This window comes from Nothobranchius furzeri, chromosome 9 (assembly GCF_043380555.1).
Source record: "Nothobranchius furzeri strain GRZ-AD chromosome 9, NfurGRZ-RIMD1, whole genome shotgun sequence".
NCBI classification, from domain to species: domain Eukaryota; kingdom Metazoa; phylum Chordata; class Actinopteri; order Cyprinodontiformes; family Nothobranchiidae; genus Nothobranchius; species Nothobranchius furzeri.
The window spans coordinates 73,867,761-73,889,389 of NC_091749.1; the positions used below are offsets into that span (position 1 = coordinate 73,867,761).

A 21,629-nucleotide genomic window follows, 5' to 3' on the forward strand; every position below is an offset into this window, starting at 1 on the left:
ATATATATATATATGTGTGTGTATATATATATATATATATATATATATATATACACACACATATATATATATATGTGTGTATATATGTATATATATAAATGTATATATATATATATATATATATATATATGTATGAATGATATAGTAGTGATGACTCTAAAAAAACTGGTAATTTCGATGCAAAAAAAGCCACACGAGGGATAACAACAGAAAATATCTATTCTGAGTATCCTATTGCGTAATCGTCTTGCATGCATTGTACATGATATGTAATACAAAAGGGATCACCTCATTTGAGGACATGAGAAAATAAATAAAGGAGACATCAACAACACATTGGAAATGTGTACACCTTTGTGGCGTTTTAGTCATTATTCATCATCCTGACATCGCCACCTAAGACAGAATAAGGCATGCTAAAACAGCCATTACTGTGTGTTCTTATTGTTGCCAGTGTTATGCTGATATTGTTTCTGTCTCAAAGATTGAGACAAGATATGCATTTTCCAAAACTGCCTGGAGTGCTTTCAATCCCTCATACTTTCATGTAGTCAAAGAAATTCGGTTTAGCCATCTCACCTGTGGAAGGAAAAATCGGGAGAAGGCGTGACTTTGGATTATCCTCACAGTGAGATCTATATTTAGCCCTCCCCGATCCCCCTACAACGGTGTCTTACATGAGTGAATTGCTTATTTTGTATTCCTCTGGCGAATGTTTTTGTCCTTGTGGTTGTTTGTTGAATTTGTCTTCCTAGAAGAGAAGAAGTTATGACATGGTGACTTAGCCGTGATGGATCATATTCTGTTTTTATAAAATACACAAGTGCTTGACTTACGTTGGGCCAACTGGTTCATCGTCTTTGACATGGAAATAAAAGAAAAATACATAAGAGCTCAGCTGTTGCAGGAAAGCATTTGTGTTGCTTGTTTCAACACAATTAAAGGTGCAATAGGAGATGTTTTTCCTGTTGGACTAGCAAGATACCTTTTCAGAATACACAATCCCAAAGTCCAACCCTCTTTCTTCAGGCCTCCCTCCACAATATAAGAAAGTTCAATAGAGGTCGACCGATATTGTTTTTTTATTGCCGATATGTAGGGGTCATGGTCAGCCGAAGTGTGCCTATTTTCATGGCCATTATCTAGACACCTTATTTTCTTAGAAAACACAACTAATAACATTTGCACAAAAATCTGAATAAATTTTTTAAGACTCAGTTGAACTCGCTGGTAAACCTTCATTTTGAGCACGGCCCAGACATCTAACTAAAGCTAATCAAACTAATGGACCAATGATTAAATATTCAAAGCTGGTAAATAAAAACAAATTTCTGTTGAAAATTATTTTAAGAGCATTTATTATGCAGATGTTATTCAGGAATGTAGATATATATTTAAATGTATTCTGCAGAAGCACTGGGCATCCCAGAGATGTGCCTGACTTTAAATCAGCTTTAAAAAGGAGGTATATTGACTGATACCAATATCCAAAAATTGGTAAATATTGGCCAGCTTAACTGGTCTATGCTTGTTCCCGTTCCTTTTGTAGCACCTTTTCTGCCATAATTCCAGTCTTTACTCACCTACATCGCCGTGTGCTAGCTTAGTCAGTGTGGCATGTTATGGTGAAAAATGAGGCAGCACAGCCGCTCAGTGCCACCAAATATCTGGTAAAGCAATGAACAGAACTTCCAGAACCCGCCCGCCCCAACCTCTTCCCACTCGCTCTCTCTCCTCTGTCAGCTCAACACACACGTGTTGTCTCTAAGGCAACCACTGACCAATAGCTCTGCCAGCCGACTGACAGGCTGGGTTCACAGACAACAGGTCTGTCACCTAAACATTTCCCAGTCAGAAACAGAACATGTAAAAAAGGCATTTTTCAAACGATAAACAAAATGGAAAATTCTGTTTGGCTTCACTTTCTGTTCAGCTGCTCGTAGTCTGGTTGATGGATCAGGATCCAATCAATAAGAACGAGACTTTCACATTGATTGGTTGAGGTTTATCCAGGGTCGTTTCAGAGGTGAATAAAATGATTACTCTTTTGACAAAACATTTCATTCATTGGTAGTCGCTGGTAAATGGAGAGCATTTCAAGAAAATGCTCCACAAAACATCTCCTACTTCACCTTTGATGCAAGTAACGTACTGTCTGTCGTCTGTGTACATGCTATAATACCGATAGTTTGGATTTCATACATAAATTGAACTAAATACAGATCAGTGGAAATTTTTGGGTACAAAAGCAATGCAAAACAAAATTAAACGTACGTGTCTTCCAAGTCTTATGGGGCTTGTTTATTATAAGTTGAGAAAATGCGTAGGAGGCTAACAGATGGCTCCCACTTTTAATCACAGTAATATATTTCTGCTTGAGACTCAGAAAGCAGTCGGACGGTGACTGACTAAAATATACATAGCTATGTTTTACAACCACAATGTGACAAATCTGTCTGCAGTTTGAATAGAATGAATACAAAAACTGAGTGGAGATAGTTTGGTTAGTGTCAGACCTCCAGCTTTGGAGCAACGAGCGAGATGTTTCAGCAGATTCAGTAAGCCACAGAGAGATATGGTCCATGCAGTTATTTGTCTGGGATAAGCAGCATTAGCAGCATTCCACGGCATTTAAATGCAGCAGATCATAGCGGTTAGAAACATCTGTCGGTCTTTCCACACCTCGCAAACATGATGCTAGGCTGTGCTAGCACACTGACAAAATAACTTTTACTGTGTGACAATGTAGTTTATTCAACTTCAATTCAAATAAGTTCATTTTCAACAAGAAAATGTTATTTTTACATATTTTTTGCTGTTTTTTTTAGTAAATAATCACACAGCAAAAATTGCAATTTTAGCAGCTTGTTATGTAACACAGGATAAAAATGTCGGCCGTTGGCTGTGGAGTTGAGGAGGAGCTCCAGCGCAGTTAAGCCATCAATAGACCTGAAATTAAAACAGAGACGGGCCTAAACCCCAGGGAGATGCTAAAAAAGAGATTTCAGAGCGGCTGTGAGCTGGGAGTCCTCAGTCCTGATTCAAAGTACATAAATATGAAATTATAATCTACCTTAATCTCTTCTTTTTGGGGGTGGGGTGAGCGGCTTGATGAAACCAGACCAGAGTCAAACTGAACTCAGGACAGCATCGTACCAAAGCTTTATTTTATGCTTAGTTGGTAAAATCTAAATATAATTGATTAAAATATACTGACTAAATAATATAATTTGTTTTAATATTTGTATACTGAATACTTATTTTATTTTTTAAGAAATTATATGGACTCACTGTGTGACGTGATTCGAAACAACAAAAGTGTTTCTGAAATAAATAATGAGCTGGCTGCGACACAGAGCTGATTAAACTTATAATAACTGTTGTGAGTCTAAAACGTTTGCTGAGAAATTAAAGGAGCAAACACGAAAACTGATTTTAAATTTGAGGGATCATTTAAAGTTACGTTTAATCAGTTTTTCATTCTTTACGAACTTTAATAATGTATATTAGTAAAAACAAGAACATATGAAGGAATAAAAGAGAAGTTTAAATTCATTTCAGTTTAGATTTTTTTATTATACGAACGTTCTTCAGCTTGACCCCAACATCTCACCAGAGGTGAAGCTAGTTATGTCATACCTTAAATGCACTGGAATACAAAACTACTTACGGCGCCAGCCTGGTTAACGTTTGTTATCTAGTCAGCCTGTGTCAAAAAGGCTTAGGCGTGATCGTATGCCCTTGTTTTTTTTTTTTTTCTTAAACCTGTCAGGAGCAGAGAAACAAATCCTTTGACAGTCCCAATATTAAGCAGATCAACTTGTTATGAGTTTTAATGTCTTAAAACGTCCCTCAAACTTATCCGTTTCATTCCTCTTAATCCAGATTGCATCTGACAGCAGATGCAGGTGGTCCAGTTCTTGGCAAGAGGAAGGAAACCCCGCCTTTCAGAAATTCAAGACTGAATTTGGGATATATTTTGTTATTGGATGAGATCAAACTGTAAGTGGTGTCGATACATACTGTTGCTGTCACAGACTGAGCAGTTATGGGAAGACAGAGAAGTGGTGCAATAAAGGAAGTCACTAACTGGACAGTGCACATAGCTCATTTCATTACAGCAGCTATTTATGTGGGGGAATTTATATCTGCTGCCCTGTAAGAGACGTTTTTGAGTGTGAATTTATTTAATGGGAGAAGGTTTTACTCTTCAACTTCATTAAAATAAACAGTTATCAAGATAAAAAATAAATAAAAAGTCTGCTTTATGATTGGTGTGCCTGGGCGGTGCGCTGCTTTTCAGTGAAGCATGCACATTTACATTTCATATTACCAAACAAAAACAGAGTCAACATATGCATGTGGTTTTATAAAGAGTTCATGGGAAGGTTCAGCTCACTAGTAGAGGTTTCTCATCAGTCGTGTGTGTCGTTTTCACTGTTATAGGGAGCCTAAGTCTCCTCTCTTTCCGGTCGGCTCATGGGTCCCTGAACGGGCTAAAAGAGCTATGTTCTAATCCGCTCTACCGTACGCCCTGGATCACGCACATGCTGTACTTCTGTTAAAATGAAAACTAATGATGAGTGTTTCGACCACGCCAGTTACGTACTTTGAGATTTATCAGCTTGTAAAAGTTCGTAATTGACTACATGACTACAAATCAGACGTCGGTATGACATCACCAGAGACTCTCCTCCCCCTAGCGTAGCTGCTACGTACCACATGACCAGATTTATGATGGTTTTTTCCTCCTGAAGGAAAGATATGAAGTTCGCTGAACTGACAGCCATTTTCCCTGTTTTTCTCCGTGTCTGGTTCGATGACGTCACTTTAGAGAAGCGCACTTTTAGTCCTGGACTTATTTTCACACAAACCCCAAAATAATGTTTCCCCCTGTTCGAAAATAAGCGCGTTCTTGGTATCAAAGTGCATCTTTAAAATTCACGGACATCAAATGTGAAATCCGTGGCACGTACAAGCAGAATTAGAAAATAGCGTTTTAACCCCCGTTCACCTGCATTCATGTTTTCGTTCTTTGGCGACCCGTGGTGCAGAAGTAGGTGGGCGTGACTTAGGCTCCCTATCTGAGATTTTATACAGACTATGGGCTGAAAAACCATTCAAGTGAAGAACCAATCTCATCACAGCCATGCAGGATCTCTCACTTACCACCCGTTTGGATTATGGTTCCATTTGGGATAAAAAAAGAGGAAGGGAAAACAATAGTGACTGATTAAGCAACACTCTGGGGACTGAAAACATCAGAAAGCACAAACACTAATTCTGGTTTCAGACATGTCCCATCATCTCTGCCAGCTCAGTACACAAACACCCAGCTCTTTGAAGGATGAGAGGTGGCCCCTGATGCCAAACTTGCATCTGTAAAGGTCATATTTGCATGCATCTAATATTTGGTTTGAATGTGACCATATCCTTCCTTTCTGCTTTTGTCACACCTGTCAAGGAGAAGAGTTATCTGATCCCTTCAGATGTCCTTAGAAAGCTAATGGTGTTCACATCTTCAGGGCTCTACATAAACATTTTTACTTTATAGCACTGGTGCTACGAAGGCCGTAGGTTTTGTAGCACAGAGCAGAAAGTTGTTGCACAATTTAAAGAATAAATGTTCTTTTATTCAAATTAGTGTAGATTTGTTCATTACAGAGGTCCGTCCTCAACGGCATAGACATGGAAGAGTAGACACCACGCTGATCGCTACTGTCTATGATACTGTCACATTTTCGTGGTCTACTTTTTGTAAACTGTATGGTTAACAGGATGTTTTAGCTAAGGCGTTAGCTCCGTGGAGATCTGGAGCTCTCAAACTGTGGTAGAGTGCCGTTAATAAACCCGATCACACGCCAGAATGAGAGCTCACTTTAATATTCATCTGGCAAAATACGTACGAGTTTGCTTTACGTTCACAAAAAAATAAAAAAAACAAGTTCACGGATAATCTTTCAATAAACGTGTTCAAGCACAACACCACCGTGTTGTATCTATAAACTCTTCCCTCCTGAGACGTACCCCGGTTTGGTGCAGGTTGTGTTTTTGTGTCTTCTTGTTAAAGGTTGAAAATTGGACGGCAGCTACTGGATATTTTAGTATCTGATTATTCTATTGAATCTGCTGATTAATCGAATATTTCATCTGACATGTTTCAAGTGAAACAAGACCGTTGTCTGCTGCTAAAAATATGAAATAAAACAACAAAATTATGAGGCTGAAATGTCAGACTCTTGTTATAAAAGGCTCAACAGGGAGCCTAAGTCATGCCCATCTACTTCCGGACCATGGGACGAAGAACGAAAAAATTAATGCAAGTCAACGCGGCTAAAACGCTCTTTTCTAATCTGCTTGTTTTGTGCCATGGATTTCACATATGATTTCTGTGGATTTTAAAGATGCATTTTGATACCAAGAACGCGCTTATTTTCAAATGGGGGGAACGCTATTTTAGGTTTTGTGTGAAAATAAGTCCAGGACTACACATGTGCTTCATGAAAGTGACGTCATCGAACCAGACACGGAGAAAACCGAGGGAAAATGGCTGTAAGTTCAGCAAACTTCAAATTCTTCCTTCAGAAGGAAAGAACCACCATAAATCTGTCCATGTGAGTAGCAGCTACGCCGGGGGGAGGGGATTCTGTGGTGACATCATATATGCGACGTGCTGATACCTAATTTGTAGTCATGCTAATTACGAACTTTTACAAGCTGATAAATCTCAAAATACATGACAGGCGTGGTCAAAACATCCATCATTAGCTTTCAATTAAATCGCAGTACAACATCTGTGTGATCCAGGGTGTGAAGCAAAGCCGATTAGAAAATAGCGTTTTTAGCCTCAGGAGGAGGAGACTTAGTCTCCCTAGGGACCCTATAGGGAGCCTAAGTCTCCTCCCTTTCCGGTCGGCTCATGAATCCCCGGAAGAACGAAAACATTAATGCAAGTCAATGAGGCTAAAAGAGCCATTTTCTAATCCGCTTTGCCTCACGCCCTTGATTGCACATATGTTGTACTTACATTTAAATGAAAAGTAATGATGGGTGTTTCGACCATGCCAGTCATGTACTTTGAGATTTATCAGCTTAGAAAAGTTTGCTGTTGGCATGACTACAAATCAGACATTGGTACGTCGCGTATATGATGTCACCACAGAAACTCCTCTCCCCTAGCATAGCTGCTACTTTCCACATGACCAGATTTATGGGGTTTCTTTCCTCCTGACAGAAGGATTGCTGAACTTACTCCTTTTCTTCCTCTGTTTTTCTCTGTGTCTGGTTCGATAACATCACTTTAGTGAAACACATTTATAGTCCTGCACTTGTTTTCACAAAAAAAAAACCTAAAATAGCGTTTCCTACCATTAGAAAATAAGCACGTTCTGGGTATCAAAATGCTTCTTTACAATTCACGGATACCATATGGCACATAACAAGCGGAATTAGAAAATGGTGTTTTTCGCCCCATTGATCCGGAAGTAGATGGGCGCCCTATAAATGGTATAAAATTCCTATTGTATAGTTCCCTCTTTCCCATCTGATATTGATAGTTCGATGTTTTATGAACAAAAATGTACCTACATTTCAGTAACACTCTAGGTTTGTATTAATACCACTCATCTTTGTCAAAAGAACAAAATAAATTATCCACAGTTAAACTATGATCAGTAGAATTTAATATACTTCATTAACATGTTCAGTGGTACTGGAAATGCTAATAACATTTAATTTCTACAACTAAAAATGGAATGGCTGTATATCTATTATGTACAGGTTAGCAATTATCTGTTTTAAATTATGTTTGAAGATAGACACGTTTGTGAATTAAATGCTACAGTGGCCTGCCATATTCCCACTGCGATGTATGGAGCAGACGAAAACCAGCAGTTCTGCTGCACGGGGCTGCAGACAGCTAAGAATAAACAAAAGGATGGGGACTTTTCTTTCACTTGTAGAGGTTAGATAATCATAGTTTCACATCCATCCAACTACACGCTACCAACGCTACCTGCTAGCACTAGCTAATCTGCCCGTAGTTGCACTTTTGATCCCAAACTTTGGACCTTTTCTGCCCTTGTGTTTTTGCCTGGTTTTTCTGTTTTCCTCCACAGCTCCTATTAGCACAATGGCGCCAGTAAAAGGCATCTTCCCTACACAATAACAAGCAGCTTACATTGGTTCAGTAAAGTTCTGGGGATAAAAGTAACTTGAAAAGATGTTTTATGAGTGCTACGTCTAAAATAGTTTATCGCACATGCGACATATATCACACTACAGCCATCGATGTTTCGGTATCAGTGTAGAGCAAACATTAGATGGATGCGCCCGTTTATCAAAATGAGTAAAACAGACCAAGTTTTTTCTTCAACCTAAGTTACAGACCTTCACATCAATTATAGAGACAACAGGCTTGTTTTCATGTCAGATTTTGAAGAGATGCTGTATATTGCTTACACGTTATACCAGAAATAACATTCTTACCATCAATAATGTCATCTGGCCTCTTTCGTTTCTCGTAAACAACAATGATCACAACAAGGATAATAATTTCTGCGAGCACTCCCAGGAAAGGCCAAAGTGGTGCAAGATGGCTGCGTACTCGTAGTATGGTGGTCTTAGCAGCGTTCCCAATTGCATTGGTGGCGTTGCATTCATATATCCCCGGATCTGTGGTAATATCAAGGTTTAGTATGGTGAGTTCTGTATGGTTGTTCATGTTATTGATGAAGAAGCGTCCAGTGGAGTTGTCTATATCCTGAAACAGTGAAAACAAGTTAAAATATTTCAGCCAACTGCATGTTTAACATTTTGTCTTTGAGTGTTTGTATGTAAATATTAGATAAATTTACCTTGTAAGACGTTCCTTCCACTTTTCGCCATGTCCAGGTCGGATGTGGGTAGCCGACAGATTTACAGCTAATTGTTGCATTTTCTCCTTCATTCCTATTTTCACTACGCTTGTGGCTAGTAACGTCGGGCTTTGCTGAAAGATAAAACGGGTAAATAAATCTCATTATTTGCACGGTTAGCAGAAATAGGAAACCAGTTTTAAACAAAATACTACATGTACGATATCATAAATGATTGGAAATGTTATTTCCCCCTTTTAATAAAACCAACTGGTGTTATATCTGAGATCATTAGAAAGCCCGATGAGTCGTCTTATGAAGTACAACTTGTAAGGATCATGCATCCATGGAATGAGCAACACTGTTAAACGTGTGGGTAGCACCCTCAGAAAATGTGCCAAATCTTCTCCAGCTTTTTCCCGTGTGAATTCGGTGTGATCACGTTTTTATGTGAACGTGATTCACTGAATAGGCATGAATCATTTCAGGCTCTGCAGATTTTACTTAATTTAACGAAAGAGGACTAGTTATTTTCACTTTTTTATGAATTGGTTTGGTGTCTGGACACCAGATTCAGGAGCAGTTGTTAGAGCCCTCATAAGCCCAACAAATGCATCCAGGAAGCCCCCTAAACCCTGTGTGTGTGTATGTATGTATATATATATATATATATATATATATATATATATATATATATATATATATATATATATATATACACACATATATACATATATATACCATTAGTTCATTTTGCTCAAATAGAAATTGAGGCCTGCCTCTAATTCTGGTCCTCCTTCCAATAAATATATATATATATATATATATATATATATATATATATATATATATATATATATATACACACATATATACATATATATATATATATATATATATATATATATATATATATATGTATATATATATATATATATATATATATATATACAGAGGACAGCCGTTGTGGCTGATGAGGCAAAACCAAGTGATGCAACATCAGGAAACAGGAACAGGAGAACCTAGAGAAGTACCAGGGCCTCAAAGAAGAACTTGAAAAAGCCTGGAGAGTGAAGACATCAGTGGTGCCCCAATGACCAAGGGCACCTCCGACTTTTTTCAAATGTGATCTAAATTTGCTCAAATTAATGAATTAACTAATAAAAAAGGCTGTTGAATTTGTAGATATTGTAAAGTAGTATAAACTCATAGTTTAATCTCTACAGAGCACAAAAACTATAAACATGTTCCTGCTTTAGCGCTAATCCTCAGCACCACAATATTTAAGTGTGAGCTGTTTTCAGCTTTGCACACGGAGGGCTCTTCACTCTTTGGCGAGATCATTCCACTCTAATTATGGTGCACACGTGCTTCCTGAGCAGAGGGAGTGGCCAAGCTCATCTGGGCTTTATCCTGACTGTAGTCTGTCGGTGAGTGACACAGCCCACAGACAGCCATGTGAGAGCTGCTGAACCAGGCAGAAACCTCCATTTCACACTCCTGACTCTGATTATCAATCTGCGTGCCACACAGGGGTAGAGCGACGAACGCAAGGTGAATGAGTGAGAGGAGCGAGGTTGAAACTGTCTGAAAACATCTTTTCAGAAAGATGATGGGAATGACATCTGATACCAATATGGCCCTAAACAAAAAAAAAAAGCACATTTAATTTTGGTTTCTGAAAAAAAACGTTATAATCTACACTCATTAAATTTTTGTAAGACAAATTAAATTCATTTAGCATTTGATAGAATCTGATAAATAAGTTATCAATTATGTATCTGGAGTAAGGTTTGTATCACAGACAATAAACCCACAGAGACAGCTGGGACTGTGTTCAGAGTCCTAATCCTACAACATCACAGAAGCCTCCCATCTGTTGCCTATGAGCTGAGTCCTGCAAGGATGAGTGTGCCAAGGACACTGTAGGCGAGGGATCTCAATGAACGGCTGCCAGAAGCGCCGTGCAAAGCTGGCTAGCTTAACACTGGGCTTGCTACCTGGGTCACAGATGAGCTCCAAACACGTTACAAGGAACAAATAATAAATATAAACCTTTGTTTAGATCCTGAAATAGTATCAGCTCCAAACATCAAACCCCAATATTTTATTCAGTACTTGTTTTGATTGTGAATGTCATTTTGAGAATCGTGCACCGACAGTTCAGTGACTGACTTTTCCCTCTGGGGGCAGATAGCAAGCCTCAACAGTCAAACTCCTGTAGCCCAATGAAGGCCGTCATCTCACAGTCCAGACAACGCAAAACACACACGGTCATCACCCGCGTTACGCAACCAGGCATTGCTTCAGGACAGCCGTGAAGTAAGAGGCAGGGACAGGCGCAGTATGCACACACGCACACACACACACACACACACACACACACACACACACACACACACACACACACACACACACACGCTAGTTAAGACTCATTAATGGTTTCAGCGTCAGCTTGAATAAAAGCAGCACAGTAGTTGACTGATTAGCTTTTGTGCTGCTGTATAGAAATGTTACTGGTTTAGCTATACATTAGGGTGGGGAATCCATTTTAAAATGATCAAAGGTTTTGTAATTAATTAATCTTTATTAATCACATTTTAATTGTTTAAGAAATATTGCCCCAGCATCAATATATTTGATAAAAAATTATTTTAGTGAGGCACGGAATCCAACAATAGACATGAACATTGATATTGCAAACTCAAGCATCATATTTGACTTCAAAGACAGCAATTTTCACCAAAAAGCGACTAGTTTATAAAGTATGAGACAGACATGTTTTAAATTTGCATCGATATTAACTAAATTTAAGATTTACTATATTGATTTAAGACTTTTTATTCATTTTTAAGGGTCTTCAATTTCCCTGAATCAATATAAGACTTTCCAAGCCCCCGCAGACACCCTGTATATATATATATATATATATATATATATATATATACATACACACACATATATATATATATACACACACACATACAACAAAACCCTGCTCAACTAGCTAAATTACAAAAATGGAAAAATTAGAGTTTCTTGTTCCAGATATGAAGAGATTAACCAAATTGTAGAGAAACCGCTTGTTTTTGGTCATTTGTGTGGCTCCCTGTGATGATATCTCTACACCAGCCTGCCTTCATAGGTGCTATATTTGTATTAGCCTATAGCCAATTATATGCTAAGCTAAGCTGGGGCCAACTTTGGAGGAGGTGGGTTTTTACTGTTAACTCTCCATCTCAATCTTGTCAGTGGGCTCAGAGATGTGTTGTAGGTCCTAGAAATTCAGGTTAACACTGTCGAGCTCTCTGTCTGCAGCTAAAATCGTTGATGATTTTATGACACCGGGCCTCAGTCAAAACAAACACCGACTCCTAATGTATAAGTAGTTTCAGATGTTAGAGATTCAGCTTTATCAATTAGAGAAATGGACAGTAATGAGAAAAAGCAACGGTATAGTTAGTGCCCCACTTCCTCAACTCACTTCCTCCTCAGTGGCTTGTTGTATCACTTCACCTTCACAACACACAATCTATAATCCATGACTGTTGAGGATTAACCTCAATTTCTGGCAACAAATGTTTGACCATGAAGTGTTAATGACCCAGTTTTTAGGCTAATTTGCTGGACTGGCCAAGGTTATTAAAACCATACCTGAAACAAACACGATGGCCATTAGGACCAGTTAATAACCCCGTTCAAATGGTTGGTAATCCCATTATCACATAGCAGCTCTTTAAACCCACAGTACCATAAAGAAGGACAGGCTGGGTTTCTTCTACTCTGAAAATGAAGGATGATTATCGTTCCTCTTTAAAATCTCAGATGTCTCATGAGAGTGTCTCCACATAAATGTAGTCCGGGACAGGGAATGACAAAAAGCTTTACACCTTCACTTGTTACCAAACCTAACCAGTTTGATGGAGAACATCTCAGTTACATTAGTTAACCCTAACCCTGACCATAAACAGGTGGTGTATAAAAAAATTCTTCTTCTTCTTCTTCTTCCTTCCTCTTCTTCTTCTTCCTCTATTTCTTCTTCCTCTATTTCTTCTTCTTCTTCTTCCTCTTCTTCTTCGTCTTCTTCTTCTTCTTCCTCTTCTTCTTCTTCACGGCCCTAAGTTACATTACTTCAAATCTAGAGCTCTGCAAACAATCTCATAGTTTTTAAGTAGCATTTGAGATGTTGCCTCCATGAACAGAAATGAAATCTTCATAAAGAAAGAAAGGAAACGGTCTTGTCTATATGAGTTGAATGTGCAGTGCCTTTCCATTTTGCTTGATTGCCATCTCAGTGAAGCCAGAAGTGACAACGGTCATCACTACCTCAGTGGGTGAAATAAACATCTGTTAACAATGACTCCTCACTCAGCTTCAGGCGCTCTCCTTTAAGCCGGGCGTACACTGTGCGACTTTTTCACTTTTTTGAGCCGAGTTTCCACTCGTGCGAGAATCCACGAGATCGGGGCGAGTTTAGCGCTGAGCGTGGTGTAGTGTACAGGGGGTTACGAGAGGCGATTAACACCACGTGACCAGCTACTGATCAGCAATCGTGAGCTCGCACGGACTTCTGGAGTGTTTGATATTTTGCTCGTCCCTCGTGAGGGTATCGCACTGTTGAAGCGGCGCTGCGAGCAGCTGCGACCCAAAAAGTACCAGAACCGCTCACGGCGCATGCGCAATCATGCATCAACACCGCCCACCAGCTATTTCCCTAATAACACACGTTTGTTTTTATTTCTACACGTTTTTTTACTCACAGTGACAAGGATTGTCAAGAATGCATGTTAAATGGTTAATGGCCTGTATTTGATATAGCGCCTTCTAGAGTCCTGGGACCCCCCAAGGCGCTTTACAACACAATCAGTCATTCACCCATTCACACACACATTCACACACTGGTGGGGATGAGCTACGATGTAGCCACAGCTGCCCTGGGGTGCACAGACAGAGGCGAGGCTGCCGAGCACGGAGCCACCGGTCCCTCCGACCACCACCAGCAGGCAACGTGGGTTAAGTGTCTTGCCCAAGGAAACTACGACAGCGACAGACTGAGCGGGGCTCGAACCTGCAACTTTCCGATTACGGGGCGAGCTCTTAACTCCTGTGCCACCGTCGTCCCGTGTTTGTCGTATTCGCGTCAAATTAAACTGATCACAAAACACAGATTTACTTTCTTTATTTCATTTTCCTCATCCAACCCCCATAAATCCCTGTGTGTCCTCCTGCAGCACTCCTGTAGGACAACAGGCAAAACAAGACAAAAAAGTCTTTTATGTTGTGTAAAAACTGCTATTTTTAGCATATTTTAGGTCCGACGTGTTGCTACCAGACGTACGGTGTGAGCACATGGCTCGTGAGATCTGCCCTGCGAGAAGTCGTAGTTTCAGCTGAAGCTGAGTGCTACGAGTGAAAAAGTCGCACAGTGTCCACCTAGCCTTACTCCGACATTATTTAGCACCACATTAGTATTTCATTACAGTTTTAGTACCATGGCAAAAGTCATTTACTTTGTTCCAGTCGATACTTTGGTCGTTACCATAGAAACGTACGGGCATCACGTCGCAGACAGAGCTTACCTTTCACTTCGATTGTTGCATTAGCATTTGGAGCCTTGTCAAAAGTGTAAACACACATGTACTCTCCAGAATCGTCGGCTCTTGGTTTAGGAATGCTGCAGAAACAACAACGTAAGTCACTCACTCTTCACAGTAAATTAACACATCCAATGAGACTTTTTTTTTTCTGGACAGTTCTGAAACCCCGAAAGGCCTACAAGGCCCTGGCAGAAAAACATCTTGGCATTTTGCTTTTTTATTACAAAACAGCAGCCCTAGATTTTGCAGGGAAGGGTGCTACAGGAGTTTAAGCCTTAATATGCAGTATTCTGCTGATGTAGTGTGACAAGGAAGAGACCAAAGGGTCTCTAGCAGTGAGACGGCGTCCGTGGTATGTCTGTAGGGCTGACAGTGGCCTTTGCTGCAACAATTACAGCAGCTGTAACTAATGATTTGAGAGAATTTAAATGGTAGATGGGTCATATTTGATAATGTTAGGGGTCATTTAACACCAGTTTCAGTTAAAAATGTGTCACTCGAGAACAAAATACCTGGAATTTGATCAAAATCAGACTTTGTGCAAAATCTTATCAATGTCTAGACAGAAATGACAAAGTTAGCAAGTTCTTGAAGAAGAGTGTCAAAAATATGAGTTTTGGTGTGTTTTGTCTAAATGCTGCTTTAGCATGAGCAAACAAAAGACAGGACATTGCTTTTTGTAGAAGGGGATATGCCCGCTACTCTGCTTGTGTCCCACTTACAGTACCTAGCTTCAGTCAGCCAAGCAGAAACACAAACCTGAGGTACCGTGCACGCAGCTGTGTGCAGCTCAGAGCTACTCTGCTCACCGCAGAGCCTTTTGTCTACGCGAGGTCTCAATTCCCAATAATGACGTGAGACTTTGCTGGACAAGTCATGCATTTGCAAGAATGCCTCTGCTTGCACGAGGACCTTTCTAGATGAGGCGTAATCAGGTGAAAGGTGTGTCACCTGTACACAGTGGTCCTCCGCTCTGTCCGCGTGTTAACGATCTCCTGCCCGTTCTTCATCCAGAAGCTTCTGTTGTGTGGTGTATGGGCGGTTGTCAGGTTACACTGCAGGATAACGGGTTTGGCAGACACGTCCGGTGACAAGATGATCTGATCAGAGGCATTGATCTTTGGTTCTGGAAGACAGAGACAGTCAAACCTTATCCCAGAGCTGCGACCCAAAGCTGTTAATGCCTTCAGTATGCTGTACTGTAGTCGCCGCAGGCGGTGTGCTGTTTTTAAATGATCTGTGTGGGAAGCAGTCTATGAAGTGGAGTTCACACAACACACAACTAAAGGCGTGAAACGTGTGTGTAGAATTGTGGTAATTATGCTGCATTATCGGATATAAAATAAGGGATTACAGGGTGTGTTTGAGCTGAGCGACGGATGCTCTCTGATAATTAGTTTATTAACACACCCACTATGTCCAGGCTAGAGCAAAAGTCCTATAAAAACCACTGATTTTACTCCCACAAAAAGATAAGTCTGATGTTCGGGGGCATTTATTACTCCATTTCTTACCCCACAAACATTCTGACATGCTCTCAGCTCAGCTGAAGTGAGTCATGATCAGCAGAACTGTTTAATACTTCTAAAAGGATTGGAAAACATGATCTTTTTATGCTGTAAATGTTTTCACGCCTACAAGTTTGTTTGTTTCCAGAAACACTGGAGTTAGCACGTCCCTGCACTGTGAAAATCAGAGAAACACCTATCGATCGGTTTAAATGCCCTCCCCGTTTTAACCGTGCAGCTTGTTTGTGTGACTATCAGCTCCTTAACTGTTTGTGCTTCATGCTAAATAAAAACGAAGCTGTGAGGACTAGTAGGACTTAGCCTGGCTGTGCAGCGAAGCCCCCATGTTTAACTATCTTTTGTCTGTTGCATCAAGAGCTGTTAGATTGCTCTGGCTTGAAGTGTCAAATGAATGTTAATAACCGTATTAATCGTTGGAACGAGCAGAGCCGTACGTCTGAAGCCCTGCTGCAGCAGATCTTTAACGTTTTCCTCCTCGTCTACCCCGGTTATGAAACAAGACATGGGTCTGTGTTCTAAAGGGCGATTAGAGAAGTAAAGGGTGTCATCTGAGAGCAAGGTGCCCTTTGCTCTGCCTTGAGTTGTGAGCAGAAGGCCTCCTGCACGCCGCCCCTCCCCCTCCTCCAGGGCGGGCCGACCATGGCAACAACGAAGCCCCAGAGGGGAGGAGCGGAGAGCAGCAGCATCATAATCCTCCTACTGGCTGCTGCTGCAGAGCTACCAGCAGAGCAAGAGAGAGCGAATAAGAGGCTACGGGCAACTACTGAGATTGACAGTCGACTTCTTTTAGCATTCACGACACCGTGTTCCTGTAGGTCCTCACATGCTGAAGGGATCCATCCGCCATTACGGCTCTCTCTCTCTCCCTCTCTTACAAGGCAGAGCTACGTGTGCTATAAATAGTGTCTTCCAGGCATGCGTACACACGACACAAGGTTCATAAATTAACATTTAGCAAATATGGCACAGTTGTCCACTGGCAGTTTAATCAGAAGGTGATTTGTAGGACATCTTGTCTAATATGTCCCTTTTTGATGTGTGTGAGACAGAATGTAATCCACTATAAATGGCCAAGATGTCACCTGACCTTGATTCTGTTCTGCAGCTGATGTCATACCTGGTAGTCACACCTGCTGTTAAACCACTGAAAAGACTGGATATGGCTGTTATTAGGCTGTTATTAGGCTGTTATTAGGGTTAGTTCTGTTATCTGTCAGTGCGCCCCAGGGCAGCTGTGGCTACATCGTAGCTCATCACCACCAGTGTGTGAATGTGTGTGTGAATGGATGAATGATACACTGTAGAGTAAAGCGCTTTGGAGTCCTTACTCTGAGAGGCGCTGTACAAGTGCGGCTCATTTATCATTTATGACTCATTACAACGACGAGCACCAGAGGCTGGATTTCTAATCACATCTTAATTAGATATTAATGTGTTTTTAACACCAATTCTTGTCATTGATTTTTCATGTAATAGCATGTTGTTGTGTAGCTGAAAGCTAGGCTGCTTTACCTTTAACGCGCCTCTACTTTAGAGTAAATCACATGTAGGAATGGAACGACGGTCTAGTCACTTAGGTTTGTAGTTTCTCCTTAAAACAGAAACTAGGTGGAAACGGGCAAATATCTCCTTTAGCTCCAGCGACCATTGTTCTCAAATCTATTGAAGCTTTTCAGCGGTGTCGTGGCTTTCGTTGGTTCTCTGTAAACGTTTTTGTTGGAGATGCAGACTTACCCACAACGGCGTCACTTCAAAGTCATTAAAGTAGAACACAGTTGGTTAAAGTCATTTGGTAAGCATCACTGCTTTCTTGTGCAAACACACGGTTCTGTGTGCTACATGAAGCCACAGCCAGCAACCAAGCATCTGCATTAGGGCTAGCAGGGGAAACATCTAGCCTAGCTTCACATCACTGCTACGAGTAAACAACTGGACCTACTTGACACATTAAGCAGCACGTTTGCTACTTTGGTTCATGAATTCAACACCAGTGTTTGGGGCTGTTTTAAATTAAGATTTATATTTTTACTGAGCAGTAGCAGGATAGAAACAAGCTAGTTGTTTTTAGCTAATGCTAAACAACATGGCTGCTGGCTACAGCACATTCACACTGTTCCCCATACGTTACCTGTTCCGTTAGTATGAGATCTAAACTTTTATGATGGGCTTATTTTCTTTGTGCATATATAAAAATTCATTTGAATGCATTCCCCGCTTTTGGGATCCATGCATGCACCACTTGTAATTCAACACAAGGGTTGCACTTACTTGAAAATCTACTTGGAAAGTCTAAATATCATCATTTTCATATCTGATAAAGAATAATTGACATTCACAGGCAAGAGTGAGGAAGAACAGGAGGGCCAAAAGAAGACAGACGCCATCGTGTTTCCCATGTTGCAAACTACACATCTGTATCGAGAGGCTATAAAATATAGCCTGTAATATACATGAAATAATTCACCTCATTGCATGTATATTCAATAACATTTATTTCTTCAGTAATGACAGAATATATATTTTGTTAGGGTGCAAATTTAGAGTATAAAATAAGGTTGGTCCATTGGACTTTAAGTATAAAGGAAAATTGCATTAGGCCATCGCCTAATAAAGAAGAACTCACACATCAGTCTGATTTTGTCAGTCCAATCAGAAGAACCAGGAAAGACCAGACTTCCCCGGTGACCAACAGCATTCCACATCTTCCTGTGCTCCAGTGGGCAAAGCACTGAAGCATGCAGCGATCACAAGGGTCCAGATGAACTTAGACTGATTTAAATCTTTGTGTGCGTTGAGCAAATGGTTAAAGGATATAATGTCATTACTGATTCAGAGTCACACACTCAATGGCTCAGAAGGCACAAGGTAACACATTGCACAGGCGGCTCCAGAGAGGCTTTTGTGTAGAAGGGAAGTTTCATCTGAACAAAACACGGGGACACTCCAGGGCCCCGTGTGCTCGTGTCCTTTATTGGATTAGCACACATTAAATTTGAAGCAGCAAATATTTGCTTTTATCAGGAAGGAGTTGACAGCGGGAATCGCTGTTTTACACCTGAACCGATCCCTCCTTGTGTCTTCTTAAAGTTCCATTTAAACCGTGCCCAGAGTGACAAAGGTAAATCAAAAGCGCTGTTACTTCAAAGCACCACTAGGATTTCATGGCATGTAGCTGGCAGGCAGGGCTTTGAAGTAAATAAAACAACCATTGCAACAAAAGAAACACAAATGGATGGTCGAAGTCATCACAAATAACAGACAGGGCGAAATAAGGATTCAGAGAGAAAGGGTCATGACTGGAGTTTAAGTGATGCACGAGAGAGCTGGAACAAAGGTTTGGTGTAGAAGGAAGGACAGAAGCTGATAGAGACCGGGTAAACTTCCAGGGTGTGTGGTCATTCAGAATGCTCAGGGGAGTTTGGGAACATTAAACATTAATATACATATAAAATATATGTATGTGTGACATAGGAAGGGCTTCAACAGGTTGTTACGGGGAGTTTCTAGTGTTGTCACCATCTAGAAACTACAGCACATAGACCACTCACTCTGTAGCACTGAAATGGTGGCCTGAGCGCGGATCCAGGTCAGGGCTGGGTTTTGCCGGAGGTCATTGCGCTTTGGGTCGTTGCTTGCCCGACACTCATAGGTCCCAGAGTCCTCCAATGTAAGGCGCGTGATGCCGAGCACACTGACCCCGTTTTTGCCATAGGCCATGTTGATGGATACCCGGCGCTTGCGGGCTCCGTCCCACAGCTGCTTGAAGGAGTCAGCTCGGTTGACCTCAGCATACCACCACTGGATCTCTGGAGTGGGGTCACCGACCACCTCGCAGTACAGCTCAAAGGTGTCCCCAGTAAGCTTAGTCTCAGACAGTGGCGACCTCGCAAACCCAGCTGGAGAGGAGAAGTGATTTGAGGTGGCAGGGAAGGAAAGGGTACAAGAGGGTTAGAGCAGTAGAAAGGCATGGACAGACCAAGGGATAGAGAAGGAAAATAAATAGGGTCAAGGTACATACACAGAAGAGAAGATGATTAAAGGCAAATCATAAAAAAGCAAGCTTCAAAATCATCAGTAGGAGGAAAAAGTAGTTAATAACTAAGTCTAGTATGATCACTGCTGGCTTCGTCTGGCTCCATGAACATACCACAGCAACAGCAGGTATGTTTTAACTCCTGTCCCCCCCCCCCTGTCCACGTAGCATACAAATACTAGCTCAGACACTGCTGAAACATCATTGTGCCTCTAAATGGGAAGACTGGATCCGTGTTTTATAGGTGCACGAAGATGAACCACCAGTTTTCAGGTAACCATTTCATTTGAGCCAAATACGAAAGACAGTGGCACACATCTCATTTTCCTGCTTCCCTTCACAATAAAGTCCACATCGTTCAGCTCAGGATCACCTTACTGGAGCCAGTCCCAGCACACACTGGTGAGAGGCGAGATGCCAGTCTGTCACAGAGCTAATATACTCAGATGGACAAACACATTCACACCTAAAACTCAGCAGCTGACTCACACAACATGCATGTTGTTGGACCTCGTGCACCATGGTTCTGCTGAGTTGGACCATCGCTGTTCTATAAATGTGTGTTTCTAATGATCAGTTAGCTGAAACCTAAAAAAGCTGCCCGATAAAGCTACCACAGATAAATGTAAGTGCACATGTGCACTGTAATCTCATTTTATCCACATCAGCGTGGGCAGCAGAAATGAGGTCAACCAGCTTATATTTTGATAAGCTGGGCTTGAAGGGTGGGGTTTCAAAACTCAGCTTCTACGTGTTTATGAACATAATAAAATGCATGAAAATGTCCCAAATACCACACCGACTCTGGCAAGTTCAATCTTTAAGAAAATCCATATTCATTTATGGGATCTATAAGCAATTATTACCAATATTACCACCCCCATCCAGAGTCTCCCTGATTCATGACCCGTTTTCACATCAGAGGCTGGCCCAACAACGCACCGGCAGCCCTAATGAACCTTGTCTGATGACAAATCACCTGCACTCCAGACACTCTCCTCTACCGGTGCTGCAGCCTCTCAGCTCTAACCAGATGTGCTTAAGTAAATCAGAAAATACGCCTTTCCTCTGCCCTGACCTGCTGCAGAGGAAATTGGAACAAAGAGCCCGTGGTCTCCAGAGGGCTTGACTGTGCGTTGTGTCTAAATACAACAGCTTACACTCTCTTAGGTCTGTCAGCACTACTCACAGCCAGGTTTGAATAGGGAAACAAAGCTCTGGTGCACCAGTTTTAGGAAGTAGAAGTGAGCCACATCAGAGGAGAGCTTCAGACAGCAGGATCTGGAGTCTTATTCCTGATATGATTGGCTAAAAACAACACAACTCGACCGCTGACTCTGTTTGCTCTGCAATGTTGATGTTTTATCTCCACAAATAACACAAGCCTGGAGGAGTTCTGCTGTGTGGTGGAGTTGCTAAAGCTAATGGTTAGCTTCTACTAGCTGAGACGCTCTCTGCTATTTCCTGGACGCTAAACCAACAACGACCTTCTCGTCATGAGTCAAGGTGGGTGAGTCCATGAATGATAAAAGGGATGCAGTTTTGGCTGGCTTTTAGCACCCCCTAGTGTCCATTTTTAAATATGAAGGTAAAACTCCTCACCTCGCTGTACATT

At 41.1% G+C, this 21,629-nt stretch overlaps 1 protein-coding gene across 3 annotated transcripts in view; it reads right to left on the reverse strand.

The window, feature by feature from the left end:
- Window positions 1-84: 84 nt before the first annotated feature.
- The window catches only part of nptnb (neuroplastin b), a 39,496-nt gene continuing 17,951 nt past the window's right edge, over window positions 85-21,629 (reverse strand). Inside the window, exons 2-9 of one of the 3 annotated variants that reach the window (XM_070555186.1) lie at window positions 19,530-19,877; window positions 15,404-15,578; window positions 14,435-14,529; window positions 8,856-8,989; window positions 8,488-8,761; window positions 837-846; window positions 678-751; window positions 85-579 (exon numbers count right to left, since the gene is read on the reverse strand). In XM_070555186.1, coding sequence (XP_070411287.1) covers window positions 691-751; window positions 837-846; window positions 8,488-8,761; window positions 8,856-8,989; window positions 14,435-14,529; window positions 15,404-15,578; window positions 19,530-19,877 — 1,097 coding nt within the window. In that variant the 3' untranslated portion in view covers window positions 85-579; window positions 678-690. Of the gene's footprint in view, window positions 580-677; window positions 752-836; window positions 859-8,487; window positions 8,762-8,855; window positions 8,990-14,434; window positions 14,530-15,403; window positions 15,579-19,529; window positions 19,878-21,629 lie in introns of all 3 variants that reach the window. The other 2 variants (XM_015952863.3, XM_054731900.2) reach the window with 2 other exon arrangements.